Genomic DNA, 14,291 nt, shown 5'->3' on the forward strand with positions numbered 1-14,291 from the left:
TCCTTTAGTAAAATGCTAAAATACTCTTTAAAGATGGCAATGGACCTAAGAGAAATCCTGCCTTGACCTGTTTAGACCGGGGATGGAGGACATGAAAAGGCTATGATAGAGGTTAAAATCAAAACTCGTTGCAGGATAAAAGGGCAGAATTTTGAGACGCATCTGCCCCCAGTCCACTGCCATCCCTAGTACTGGTAACTGGGAAAACATGGGGGCAATGTCTCCCCCATTTTGCCCTCTCCCAGTGCAGCGCCTATCAGGCGCGGTACACAGGAAGAGGGCTGCAGTACAAGTCCTCCCGGTTGCTGCCAAAATACCGGCTGGCAGGGAGCCGACATTCATGAGCGACATCGACTCCAACAACCACTGGACGATCATGAGCTCGACGTTCTTGAGGAACTCCATCTCCCGGAGAGGTATCGCAGTCGCTGTAGACAGCCTTCAGGGCATAGATCTCGCTGGTCTGGCGGTGACGTGCCTTGTAGACGGTGCCGTCGTTGCTGCAGCCGAGCACCTGCAGGGTCTCGAGGTCGGAGAGGTGCTCCACCTCTTGGCCGCGCGTGGTGAGGTATGTCGGGGGAAGAAGAAGCGGAAAGCGCGGCCAGTATTCAGACAGCAATTGGGCTCTCAGGAACCGGACTCGTTTTACCAGTGGGTTTTGACCTTGCAACGTCCCATAACATGTACAAACTACTCCAAGATGAACAGAGCCCCCCAGCTAGGACGACCCGAAGGGGTGTAAACCCAGGCGCACCTCTCAACCCCAGGGAGCCACCAGGCTTACACAAGGGGGACAACGCCAGAAGGAATCGAACCCTGACTGCCCGTCTGACAGCCAAGGCCCGTTCCAACTACGCTAATTGATTAGTGCAAAACACTCTAAAGATGAAGCAACCAATCGTCTACATTCTTGAGATGAAATCCACATGAACACAAATAATATAGGAATTATACGTATACTATAACAAACAAAAGCGCCACAAAAGGTTGTATATTTACTTAGTGTTGTTGAGGTTCATAATCATATTCACTAATCACATAAGTGGGTGTGTAGAACGCCTATTGCCAAAAGACAGCGATCTCAAAAAAAGGGGAAGCTCTTGAACTTTTGGGGCTTGACGCAATCAGACTGAATCCATCCAATCTTTTTCTTAACATTGTCATACACAACAAGCTTTCCTCGCAATGATGTATCTGCAACACAGTCAAAATGAGTAATCTTTTGAGAAAACGTTTACTAATGCTCATTGGTTAATGGAAATAAGAAAACCCCAACAAAGCAAAAGTAAAGGAACCAACTTAAAAGATCCAAGATAGGGATTCCACAAAATGCTGTTTCCGATAAGTGTAGAGAAAGAAGAGCATACCTCCAAGAATAAATGTTTTTCCATCATGTACTTTGCTCCCATCTAGAACTCCCAAGCAAACATTGCCCTTACCCTGCAATCAGAGATGGTTGCAGCCTCGAGTGCAGTCAATAATTGTAAAAGTTGACCAGTGATAGCATCAAAGAATCAATAATAAGAGAACTGAGTAAAAGTGAGACATTCTTAGAATTCTTACAGTTATAACCAAGTAGTTCTCAGGAGGAATCTCGAAGTCCTTGGATCCCAACAACCACTGTTTGCCCAGATGAAGGGTCAAAGGTTTGAAGAACTGTTTCACATCTTTAACTGACCTGCAACACCACCATGCTTGTTATGCATCCGCGCCTTGTGTGCACTCAAAGCATTGCATGAACTGCAAGGGTTTCCACCACATGTTGGGACCATTCACCAACCTAACCCACAAGTGAACTTTAGAGAATTCAGTTTGGCTGGATGATTCTATGTGCAACTGGGAGTATCAAGAACTTGGGCAACCCTGACAAGAACCAAGAGGATGGCCAACTGTCTAAAGCCCTCTAACTAATTGAATTAGATGGAGTTGATTTCAGATTAACTGGTCTGGTTGTTTAGTATCCAAAAGTTTCTGACAATAAGCAGTTACACAATTTGAGATTGGCGAAAGCATTAAGACCAGCTAGAGAACCAAAATTCAACTGTAAGGTTAGTGCAACGAGTTCTTATCATCCTTCAAATTCTGCAATCTCAACCAAATTGATCCAGAACACCTCTGATCTGGCACGATATCGGTAGATGGCTCAATCGAGACCATTGTGGCAAGAACGAGGCTTTCATCACCATGTTGAGGTGGTGGATGAAGGTAAGATTTTTGGTAAAACAAGGAGAGATTTATAGGATGCACAGAACCCATCATCTTCAATGCTGCAGGATTCAGGAAAGGGATGGAAAGACATGATCCAAATCAAAATCTGGCAAGTAGGAGGTCAGATTGTATCAATGCATCCCATGCTGACCTAAATGTGATGCATTTTCAGCATTCTAGTGTAACCATGAGAGACCACCACATCTAAATATGTTAATACACTCTACGCCTGTGAAATACATTTATATGCAAAAGAGATACCTGATAGGGGCTTTAGCTCGCCAACACACTGGCAATGCCGCAACTGACTCATCCAGAACAAGCCCATTACTAGTAACATGTTTGAGCTGCCAAATTAATAAAAGAATTCATGCTTGTTAGAATGTTAAAATAACATAAGAGCATACCAACAACCTTTCTTTTAAGAATATACAACTTACAGAGGCAATCAAGCTTTTATAAGTTTCATTTGTGAAATATGTATATGAACTACCACTGTCAAAAACCACTGGTGCAAACTTGTTCCCCGTCCTAACATCAAGCTGTTGGCCACCAATGCTTATTTTTGTGATATCTGAATGATAATATTTGCTAAATGAAAGAAAACATAATGTCAGAAAACAAACAGATAAGGAACCCAAACCTTCCAATCAAAAACATTGTCTAGAAAACTTTGGCACACTCAATTCAAGAAAATGCATCCAAATTAAGTAGAACAAAACAGAACTTTTTGTCCAGGATGTGCTTGGATTAGGCTAAAGGAGTTTGTTTACATGCAAACTCACGATGAATTCAATATACAACAACAACAACAACAACAACTACGCCTTCATCCCAAAACAATTGGGGTCAGCGATATGAACCAAAAAAGAAATTCATTTTGGGTCTTCCACATGAATCCTTTTCCTCCAATCATTTCTATCCAACGCCATGTCCTCGGTGAGGTTCAAAGCATTCATATCCTTTCCTATCATCTCCATCCAAGTCTTCCTAGGCCTACCCCGACCTCTTTTAACTAATATATTTTCCCATTTCTCCAACCTTCTAACTGGAGCATCATTAGGCCTTCGCCGAATATGTCCAAACCACCGTAAACGATTCTCTCGCATCTTATTTTCAATGGGTGCAACACCTACCTTCTTACGTATCTCTTCGTTCCGAATCTTATCTTTTATTGTATTTCCACACATCCATCTAAGCATCCGCATCTCAGCTACACTCATTTTTTGAATATGATGTCTCTTGGCAGCAACGATGAATTCAATATGACATAAGTAAATTCCAAACCCATGGGAGTTCATATTATCACATATTTCAGTGATAATTTAGAAGATCCTATTTGCTCCATACTTTGGAATTTAAAGGCGAGAATTCCAAGTGAAATACAGCTAATGTACAGATATATGAGTTACTGACTTTTAATGTAACATAAACCATAAGATCACCATAAATCAACTCTTACAAGACTTTTAGGTCATCAAGTATCTGCATGAACAATTGGTCTACCTTTAATGTACAGATCAGAGTTACCGGAAGCTTCTTAGATAGGTGGGAAGCTCGCTTCCCGGAAACTCGCTTCGGAAGCGCGATACTCCTCACTTTCGAAACTTGATGAGAATCTCGATTCTCCCATGCTTCTCATATGCTTTTCACACACTTTATCTATTCTTCTTATATGTTCTCACTTTTCTCGCTCACTTCCATGTGTTTTCTCTAAATTGGTAGTCATTATTTTTAAATTTTGTTAAAAAATTAACGTTTACACTAAAAAATATGAAATTTAATATTTTTCACTTTTATTTTAGTTTTTATTTGTGTTTCATTTTGATTCCCATTCAATTCTTATATTTATTTATTTTTCATTCCTCGCTTCCCGCTTCCTATACATTTTTAAATGCATCGCTTCCTCGTTACATTTTTCATTCCTCGTTTCCTGCTTCCGCTTCCTAGTCTGGCAACCTTGGTACAGATATATGAGTTACTGACCTTTAATGTAACATAAACCATAAGATCACCATAAATCAACTCTTACAAGACTTTTAGGTCATCAAGTATCTGCATGAACAATTTGCCTACCTTCATATATATCACGATTTAACAAGAATCACCGTAATGGAAGAAACATCTACTTTACGACTAAAACCTGGAAAGCCTACCAATGCAGGTGCATGTATCACGTTTGCTTAATCAAAATCACAATTTACTCAATCTGTGAAAAAGAAATAAACTGCTTAAACTAGTTAGCATGTGAATAACTTACATGGAAGGATTACTTAGCATTGGAACCCAATTCATTCCCCAGAAAGGTACAAAGTCGTCACCAAAAAACATGTATCCTCCACCCTTCATATCACTTGAGACACAATGGCCCACCACATTCTTGACAATTCCTTGACTAGCCAACTGAGAAGGGAGGCTAATCTTAGCATTACTAAGCCCAAGCATCCCATCAGTTTTTGCAGGAGAGGCCAAGAGTGAACCCTGTTGATCATATGCACACCTATTTGTGCCAGAATCCAAACACAATATCTTAATTTTTTGTCACTTTTCAAAAAAACACTTTTGGAAGTAAAATCACTTGATAGGAGAAGTTAGGGAGTCCATACCCAAAAACAAAAGTCGTTTTCACTAAGCTTCCATTTGTGACCATAAGCTGCAAAGAATCTCTTGCTAGAACACCCATGGATGACCCATGATCTGCATATGTTATCTCATAGTCACACTGATGGCATGTTTCACAGTACTTTTGATTCTGGCTCAACTGCAGTTCAACGCACAAAGAGTCCTTGGGAGGTACTATCTTTTGTTTCGAGGGTCTGTACAAAGGATGTGGCCCCTGCAACAAACATCACAATCAGTGGAATTAATGAATTTCCCTTCTAATATTTCTCTCGTATTTTCTTAGAAAGACAGAAATAGCTGTCTGAATTGAAGACAAGATACAAAAAAGACCCCAATTTTAGGAAACATGAACATCGGTGATTGTAATACATTCACAGTTCTTGAAGGTTCTCATATTCATTATCTTTATTTGAAATTCTTGGAGGCCAAATGAATCATGTTGTACATTTGTTGCATTAGCATGTTCAATGCCAAACATCAACATATAATTCATTAACTTCATCATGTCCTCCAAATTTCTTCAAGAATACGTGTATATCCATGTTAGCCTACCAGATTTTGTCTGTGTTAATTTTGCATATTTGTTTAGTAAATGATAAAACAGAGAAGACACGATTACTAGAAAATTCCTCTAACTAGCAATTTTCTTCCCTCTTAAGTGATATCAGCCAGAGAGATGTGCAGTCTCATTTCCTAGATGCTCCCCGCTTCTTTTTCAAAGATAGATGTGTTAAAAATGTAAATATATATACAACATATATATAGTAACTAGGTTAGTACCTAACTAGGTTAGTTTTACTTTTTTCTTTTTATTCTTTTAGTTAGAAGTCAACAATGTTGACTAAAGTCAAGAGATGTTGGAGAGTACCCAACGGCTCTATTTGGCCCAACGTCTCTTTTGGAGACTCCATTTTGTATATAAAAAGGGGTGAATCCCCTTCTCATTAGTAATGCTTCTTGTATGGATTTATATCAATAAAATATTATTTTGTTAGCCTCTGGTGTTGAACCCTTTAGTGGGTTTTGTGTGTGAGCCCATTTGTGGCTCATTGTATGTTCACTTTGGTATTTTGGTGGACTTTGTTGTGGCTCTTTTGTGTGTCCGCTTTGGTGATTTGGTGAACATCGTTGGAGGCTCTCATTTCTTTACATGGTATTAGAGCTTGGTGATTAAGCTGAAATTGTTTTCGGTACATTAGGAAACGTGCCACTCCAAATTTGAAAGTGTTGAAGCGCTCTTGCAATTTCTATTCGAAGTGCTCGTACTTGGTGGTGTTTGCTTGGTGGTAGAGTGCTTGTGACTTCCACCTTTACTCTCATTCTTTTATCTCCTCGTTCTTTATTCTTTTTTTTTGTTTTACCGTTGTAAAAATGGATAACAATGAAAATATCACCATAAAACCCATTAAGCTCAATGATTCAAATCATGTATCTGTAAAAATGTCTTCAAAGAGACAATATGCATACAGGCACTAATTCCTCACAAGAGATGTGCACAAAGGCACCCAAAGAACACTTAAATAATTATGCACAAAGGCATAAAGTAGCACACACATGCACAAAGGCATAAAAATATATTCCTTTAATGAAAAAGCAAAGGAGCTTGAGGTGTCAAGCAATGCCATAATACAAGGGGAAGTCCCCTATTTATAACCCACTAAAGGAGGCCTTGGAGGGGCTCCAATGTAGTCGTTGGAGCCCCTCCAACAGTCGCGATTGTGACCGTTGGAGGGGCCCAACGACTATATTGGGGCCCCCAAGGTAGGTACAAAGTACAAAAAAAAATAACAAAAAATGGAAAAAGTAAAATAAAAATAAAAAATAAAAATGTACAAACATATTTCTATTGAAATATGTGTAAAATGAGAAAAAACTGAATTACCCTTTATCGGGTATTACAAAAAGGTAAATGATATATCTATCTATCTATCTATATATATATATATATATATATATATATATACAATAAGGATACATTTTAACAGTAACATGGGCTTCAATTATGAAACACCTTATATAGAGAAAAGGGTTGTGGGGATTAGTGGATGGGACCGATCCGAAACTCAAACTAATCATTACCAAAGTAGAAAGTGAGAATGAAGTACTTCTTACGAAGGTTGAGAAAAAAAAGACAATGACCACTTATGAGAAGAAGTGAAAGAAATGGAGAATAGGACATGACAATATTATGTCTTGGCTCGTTAGAAGCATCGACATTAAGAAGTGTTCAAGTCTTGCTAAATTCGAACATGCAAACAATGCATGTGATTATCTTAAGAGAACGTATTCTCTTAAGGATATTGCACATGTGTGTAACTTGCAAGATAAGATACAGAATATGATTCAAAGAGACAAAAGTATTAAAAATACTATAACGGTTTATCCGAATTATGGGAGAAGTTGACTCTTCTTGAACCAACGTAGCATTGTCCGGAAGACATAAAACTCCGCCAAAATCAAATAAACACAAAGCATTTTTATTAATTTATTAATGGGTTGAGATCGTAGTTTGAATTCACCAAATATGCTCTCCATCGGGGGAAAGTCCCTTCAATAGAAGACACCATAGAAGAATTAACTATGGAGGAGAATAAGCTCAAAAAAATGTATTTCTAAGAGTGATGATGACTCGGTTGTAGCCGTATCTAGACCAAGAAACTATGTTCGTACCAATAAACCACCACACTATGGAAGGCCAAATAATGAGAAGCAAAGCAATGAATATGAAATAAGGAAAGTTATTTATTACTATTGTCGTGAACCGAGACATGTGAAAATATATTGTCTTAAATCGAAGAAACTATATGAGAAGAAGGTTGCCTCTGTTGAACCTTCACAAGAGTCAAGTGATCCATCTATTGGAAACATATCCTTGACACAATTAGTAGAGGTTCTTCAACCTCTACTCAAAGGAACATCCTCATCCACTAGAGTCGTGCTCTCTTCCTTCGGTTTCTCCGTTCTCGGTAAATGTCTTTGGCTTCTTGACTCAGGTGCCTCTTTTTATATGACACCAAATGGTGATATGCTAACTGAATGTCATAACTCAAGTGGGTCAAATGTTTTCACTGCTGATGAAACATCTCTTGAAATAAAAGGAATAGAAAATTTTGAAAACATTTCTCAAAATTCAAAAAGATTTTGTATTCTAAAAATTAGATATATTCCTAAATTGAACTTAAACATTTTATCTATTTCGAAATTAGCTGATTATGGATGTAATATTTCATTCTCTTCTCATGGTTGTCGAGTGCAAGATCGTCAGTCAGGGAAGCTGATTGGGGAAGGCCATAGAGAATGAGGCTTATATTATATGGAGTTTTTTTAAATATCCGAGAATATATTTTTGTTGCAATGTTCAGAAATTGGATTTGGATCTATGACATAAGAGACTTGGTCATCCTAGTATATTAAAAAATAAAAACTTTTTGTAATTTTGAAAATTTTACATGTGAATATTGTATTCTTGGTAAAATGAAGAGATTATCATTTTAAGAAAGAACCTTTGTTTCTTTCCGACCACTTGAGTTAATACATTCGAATGTACGAAGACCATAACTTGTTCTATCAAAGGGTGATTTTATGTATTATGTAATCTTTGTGGATGATTTTAGGAGATACACTTGGATTTATTTTCTTAAACACAAGTCTGAAGTTTTCTCACATTTTAAATATTTCACAATTTAGTCAAAAACCAATTCAAGAATGATATTTTCATCTTTCAAACCGATTCAAGGGGAGAGTTTTTATTAAAAAAATTTAAAGATTACCCAGACCTATACGGTATCATACATAAAAAATCTTGTCCTTATACCCCTTAACAAAATGGTTTATCTAAAAGGAAACATACGTATATTATAGAAACAACAAGAACTTTACTTATTACAAACCAAGTGCCTAAAGATTTTTGGGCTAAAGCCACATTAAATGCAGTTTATCTTATTAATATAATGTCATCTTTTTCTTTGAAAAACGTATCTCCTATTAAAAAATTTTTAAATAAGTCCCAGATTACTCTACATTGAGAGTTTTTTTATGTAAATATTTTGTTTTTACTAACAAAAATGACAAACTCTCTCCTCGTACTATTTCGTGTATCTTTTTAGGATATGAAAATAATAAAAAAGGCTACAAATGTTTTGACTTTAAAACTAAAAGTCCATACGTTTCAAGGAATATATCCTTTTTAGAAAAAGAAAGTTTTTTTGAAATTAAAAAAACTAAGAAAATGAATGAGTATTCGTTTATGTTGAATTTAATTCCAAAGATTGGTGATTGTGATATTGATGAAGATCAGGAAGTTAAAAGTGATTTGACGAGTGAAGAACAATCTCATAAGGATCAAGAGTGTATCAAATATTTCAAGCGTGGTAATTATGAATATCCATGTGCTCTTGAAAAATATACCAATGATGAAAAACAGGTAGAAATACAAACCAAAAGGTCATCTAGAGTATCAAAAATCCCTGAAAAATTTATGTTCTATGAGTATTTTTCACGTAAGTATCAAGCCTATATTGCATTAATACATTCATATATGCAACCTTTCAATTATGTTGAAGCAAAGGAACATCCTGAGTGGGTAGAAGCTATGGGAGTGGAGTTAGATGCCTTAGAAAAGGCAAATACTTGGATTGTCCAAAACATTCTCCCAAGAAAGAAACCTATAGGTTGTCGATGGGTATATATGTTTAAAACAAAGAGTGATGAAACTCTTGAAAGGTACAAAGCCAAATTAGTTGCCAAAGGATATTCTTAAGAGTATGAAATAGATTATGAGAAAACCTTTTCTCCAGATGCTAGAATGATCACATCTAGGACCTTAGTAACCCTTGCCTTTGTGAAGAAATGACATATATCAAATAGATGTTAAGAATGCGTTTCTCAATGATAAATTGGTTGAAGTCTATATGGAAGCACCACCTGATATAGTTATTCCTAAAGAAAAGACTTTTCGTTTAGACAAAGTTTTGTATGGCCTTAAACAAGCTCCAAAGGCTTGGTATGACAGGTTTAGTCAAGTTATATTTGATGTTGGATTTCAATCTTGTTTAACTGATATAGCCTTGTTTGTCAAGATTTTTAATGTAGGTATTATTATTCTCCTTCTTTATGTAGACGATATGATCATCATAGGAGGCAACAAACAGGGAGTTGAAAACATTAAAAGACTCCTTAAAACATATTTTAAAATGATTGATTTAGGGTTTTTAAAGTATTTTCTTGGTATAGAAGTTGCTTATTCTTCTAAAGGTTACTTGCTGACTCAATCTAAATTTGTGTTGGATATTATTATTAGGTATGGTATCTCAGATGATAAGAAGGTTGACAATCCCAAAGTTGTAAATGTCAAAATAAAGATTGATGATGGATAACCACTTGAAAATCCAACACCATACAGACAACTTGTCGGGGTACTGTCATATCTCTCAATTACGAGACATGACATTACGCACGCAGTTCACACAACAAGTCAGTTTCAGCATGCTTCCAGCACTGTGCAGTTTTGCGCATTATTAGATATATTAAAATTTTCTTTTTTAAGGACTTTTTTTGTTTGCTTCTTCATCATTAGATTTAATTGCTTATACTGATGCTGATTGGAGAGGTGATCCCAACAACCGACACTGTACAACTGGTTTTTGTGTGTTTTTAGGTAACTCGTTGATTTCATGAAGATATAAAAAGCAACAAAAAGTTTTTCTTTCTTCAACTGAAGCAAAATACTGAGTCATGGTTACAACCACTATGAAAGTGGTCTGGCTAAGAAGATTGTTGACTGATATAGGAGTCGAGATCAAAGGAGCATCCAAAATGTGTTGTGACAACAAAAGTTTCATCTACAATACCAGCAACCGAACTTTTCATATACGTACCAAGCATATTGAGATGAAATGTCACTATGTTCAAGAGGAGTATCTACATGACACTATTGATCTTCCATATGTTACTTCTGAATATCAGTTGACAGATTTTTATACCAAACCTTTCATTGCTCTTAGATTTCACTTTCTCTTGGACAAACTTTTGGTTATCCAACCGTAAGTTTGAGGGGAAATTTTAAAAATATAAATAAATAAATATATATAGTAACTAGGCTAGTTTTAGTTTTACTTCTACTTTTTTTTAGTTAAAAGTCAACAATGTTGACTAAAGTCAAGAGACATTGGAGAGTACCCAACGGCTCTATTTGGAGCCGTTGGGATCTCTCCCACGTCTATTTTGAAGACTCCATTTTGTATATAAATAGGGGCGAATCCCCTTCTCATTAGTAATGTTTCTTGCATGGATTTATATCAATAAAATATTATTTTTTAGCCTCTTGTGTTGACCCCTTTTGTGGGTTTTGTGTGTGAGCCCATTTGTGGCTTATTGTGTTCACTTCAGTATTTTGGTGGACATTGTTGTGGCGCTTTTGTGTGTCCACTTTGGTGATTTGGAGAACATTGTTGGGGGCTCTCATTTCCTTACAAGATGTTCCTAAGTACTTGAAATTTGGTCTTAGATCTTGGAACTCTCCATACCTTCTGGCTTGTTCACATATAGCCTATTTTACCTAGCAGAAAGCAGCTTTACTAATCAAAATGTTGTGCTTGCTTCAATATTCATGATAAAATATTGGAAAATGTCTCTCATTAATTCCACTAGATTTTGTTAGAGTTAGACCAACATTACAGTATACAGTATCCCAACTATCATGTTTAACATGTCAGTATCACCTAAAAAACAAAAGGAAAAAGATTTAAAAAAAAGTGGCTACTCATTTAATCAGAATTGTATGGAGTTCTGTAACAACTAAAAGATCCAAATTAAGAATCATTTGTGGAGAACCAAAGTTTTACTTTGAAACATGCTAAAAAGTAACAACACTTGAAACCGATTCAGATACAAACCTTTCAACAGGTATAACTAATAAAAAAAGTTTTGCTAATTTGTCTGCCAGTTAGAAAGTTTATATTAGCATAAGATACTTTCTCCATTACTTAAGGAGTGACATTACTTAAGGACTAACCTTAGCACAGCTGGTGCATGGAGCATCACACTGAATCCATGTTAAGTCGCTTCCAGTATCCATGTCAAGATGATAGGGTTTTGGAGGGTTCCCAACAAGTATGGAAACGTAATACAGTCTGCACATAGTTCAAGAAAATCATACTCCAAAATGGCTCATAAACAAAGCACGTTCCTTAACATCTTAAAGTTTAAAATGCAATAAGAGGTTCATTATATGGCCAAATAAAATCTTCGAAAAATTCATGCTTACCGAGTAGAACAGACAGGTTTAGATGTCTAGCAATAAAAGTTGGTATGATACGAATCGCAGAGAATGCATTTGAAATCTACATAAGTTACATAATTTCCTTCATGTTCTCTCAATTAACGGACCAGTTTAGGCTGTCGGCAAGACAAAAAACATTTTCGTCCAGGTCCAACCGATGCTTTCAGTCTGAAAACAGCCTTTTGCATGTATAGACCATGAATTTGAAAATCTTAAAAAAGCAACCAGTTTCATTCTTTTTTTTCCAAGATCAATTATTTTTGTTTTTCATCTTTCTAGGTTTCACACTTAAAAGTGAAAGAAATTGATGAACCACTTGATAGGGACATTCCAGCTTTTCTCTTATAGCGAATACACTACCGAGAACTTGGATTCTGCAAATATGCTGTTGTCATAATTTGGTAATACAGACATTAAAGCAGGCTGGCAACTGGCAGTGGCCTCACTTGGGCTCATATTTCCTGGAAATCAAGGAAAAACAATCAATTTGAGAAAGTCTGATTTTTGCAGCTCTGCGTCATCGGCTGGATGGAAGATGCCTCCAACATCCAGCCCGGTTAGAGATAAAAACTGAGAGATGATTTCATGGATTGCACCACCAATCCAGATGAGAGCTACGGGGCGCCCATATGATTTACCATAATGTATGATTTTGTCTCTTTTAACATAACATACGGCCCTTCCAAATGATACTATGGGGGAGAGAGATGGCATACCCATCTGGATACACATTCCCCCTGACAGGAAACATGGTGGAAGAGTTTGAAGAAGAAACTGCATCGAAGTTTTCCGCCATTATCCTGTTTCTCACTTCATCCCTCCTAACGATCGTTCCCAACCTCAAAGAAAGATCCTGCTGAACCCCTACATCGGACTTCGAATACAGAGTGTAAACGAAAGAATTACCATCCTTCTCCTCCGAACCGTCTTCATCGAATTCAGAAACGATCTTGGGAAAACCATTCTGCCACAAGAAAAACATCAAAACAGCGACACCCAACAGAGTCATCACCCTCCTCACTCTGAAAACCTTCTTAGGAGGAAAACCCATCTGTTGTCCTTCAATGGGTGGTCGTCTATCACTCCGATTTTGATGAGTCGGGCCTGAAGATGTCTCTGCAAGCGTGAATGCAGCAGTGATGGTCTTCCCTTTGGAGGGGTTGTCCTCGGGGGGCAAAGAGATGATCACAACCCCTTTAACCTGAGGTCCATCCATAAAACCTTCCCCCCACTTTTGCTGTATACCTTGAAACTCTCAGAGTTGCAAAAGGGATTGAGCAAAGGAGCAGAGAAAGAGAGTTACAGAGGACCCAACTCCCCAAAGCAAATTTTCAGAATAGGTGGATTAGGGGCCAAGGAAGAAGGGGAAGTTTGGATTTTTCTCCATTGGTGTAGTGTAGTTTCCGGGAAGTTCATACGTAGTTGAGGGGTCCACAGAGACTAATAAATTCTATAAGGGTTTGATGATCTTTGAATTTTATTTCCTTCTAACGAACAGAATAGTTGGTCATTCAATGTAAAGGGAAATCAAGGTATAATGGAAAATACTACCGCGTTGAGAACATGTGCTTCCGTATAAAAGAAGAGAAACTATTGCAAAAAAGGAAGAGAAAACGAGAGGAAATCGTCACTGATGGAGACATGGGCAATCTTTCACTTCTCTCGTCTTGTTCCTTATTCTTGTTTTTGAACGTTAGTCAATACTCAATATGATCTAATTATCTTTATTAATTTAATAACAAATTACAAGAACCAATTGCAACTCCTCATACAAGAATGACAAAAGGCAAATAAAATAGCCAATCGAACCAGGTATGCTTGCATTATTCTCCCCTATGGTTGCACAAAAAGTAATTAATACCACATCCAATACCGGCTGGATCCAGCACACCCCCACAGACTTTGGATAGGAATTGGACCCCCTCATCTTCGAAACTTGATGGCACCGTCGCATGCCATCATCAAAGCATTATAAAACTCAATTCTTCTGTGGATCTGCTCTCATCTAAGCTGTATCTAGTATGCAAAGTACTCGGTCCAATCGCTGGATCTGCTCTCATCTAAGCAGGATTGTCTTTGCAACATTGATGACTATCATTCAGCCATTAATGATCTGCAGCCGCAACCGTTTATCTGATCTTGCAAATTAAGTGTAAAAATGATAACAGTAAAGACAGTTGTA

General features: G+C 37.1%; 1 protein-coding gene across 1 annotated transcript; it reads right to left on the reverse strand.

The window, feature by feature from the left end:
* Positions 1 to 886: 886 nt before the first annotated feature.
* Positions 887 to 13,457, reverse strand: LOC149812506 (aspartyl protease APCB1-like). Its single transcript, XM_089993067.1, has 11 exons — positions 12,785 to 13,457; positions 12,470 to 12,570; positions 12,095 to 12,120; positions 11,843 to 11,960; positions 4,815 to 5,044; positions 4,469 to 4,708; positions 2,649 to 2,799; positions 2,470 to 2,555; positions 1,564 to 1,678; positions 1,368 to 1,440; positions 887 to 1,194 (listed from the first exon to the last, which is right to left on the reverse strand). Exons 1-11 carry the CDS (start codon positions 13,323 to 13,325, stop codon positions 1,082 to 1,084), a joined length of 1,794 nt encoding a protein of 597 aa, XP_089849193.1. The 5' UTR covers positions 13,326 to 13,457; the 3' UTR covers positions 887 to 1,081.
* Positions 13,458 to 14,291: the final 834 nt, after the last annotated feature.

This window comes from Nuphar pumila, chromosome 17 (genome assembly GCF_984573655.1).
Source record: "Nuphar pumila chromosome 17, dmNupPumi1.hap1.1, whole genome shotgun sequence".
Classification (NCBI taxonomy): Eukaryota; Viridiplantae; Streptophyta; class Magnoliopsida; order Nymphaeales; family Nymphaeaceae; genus Nuphar; species Nuphar pumila.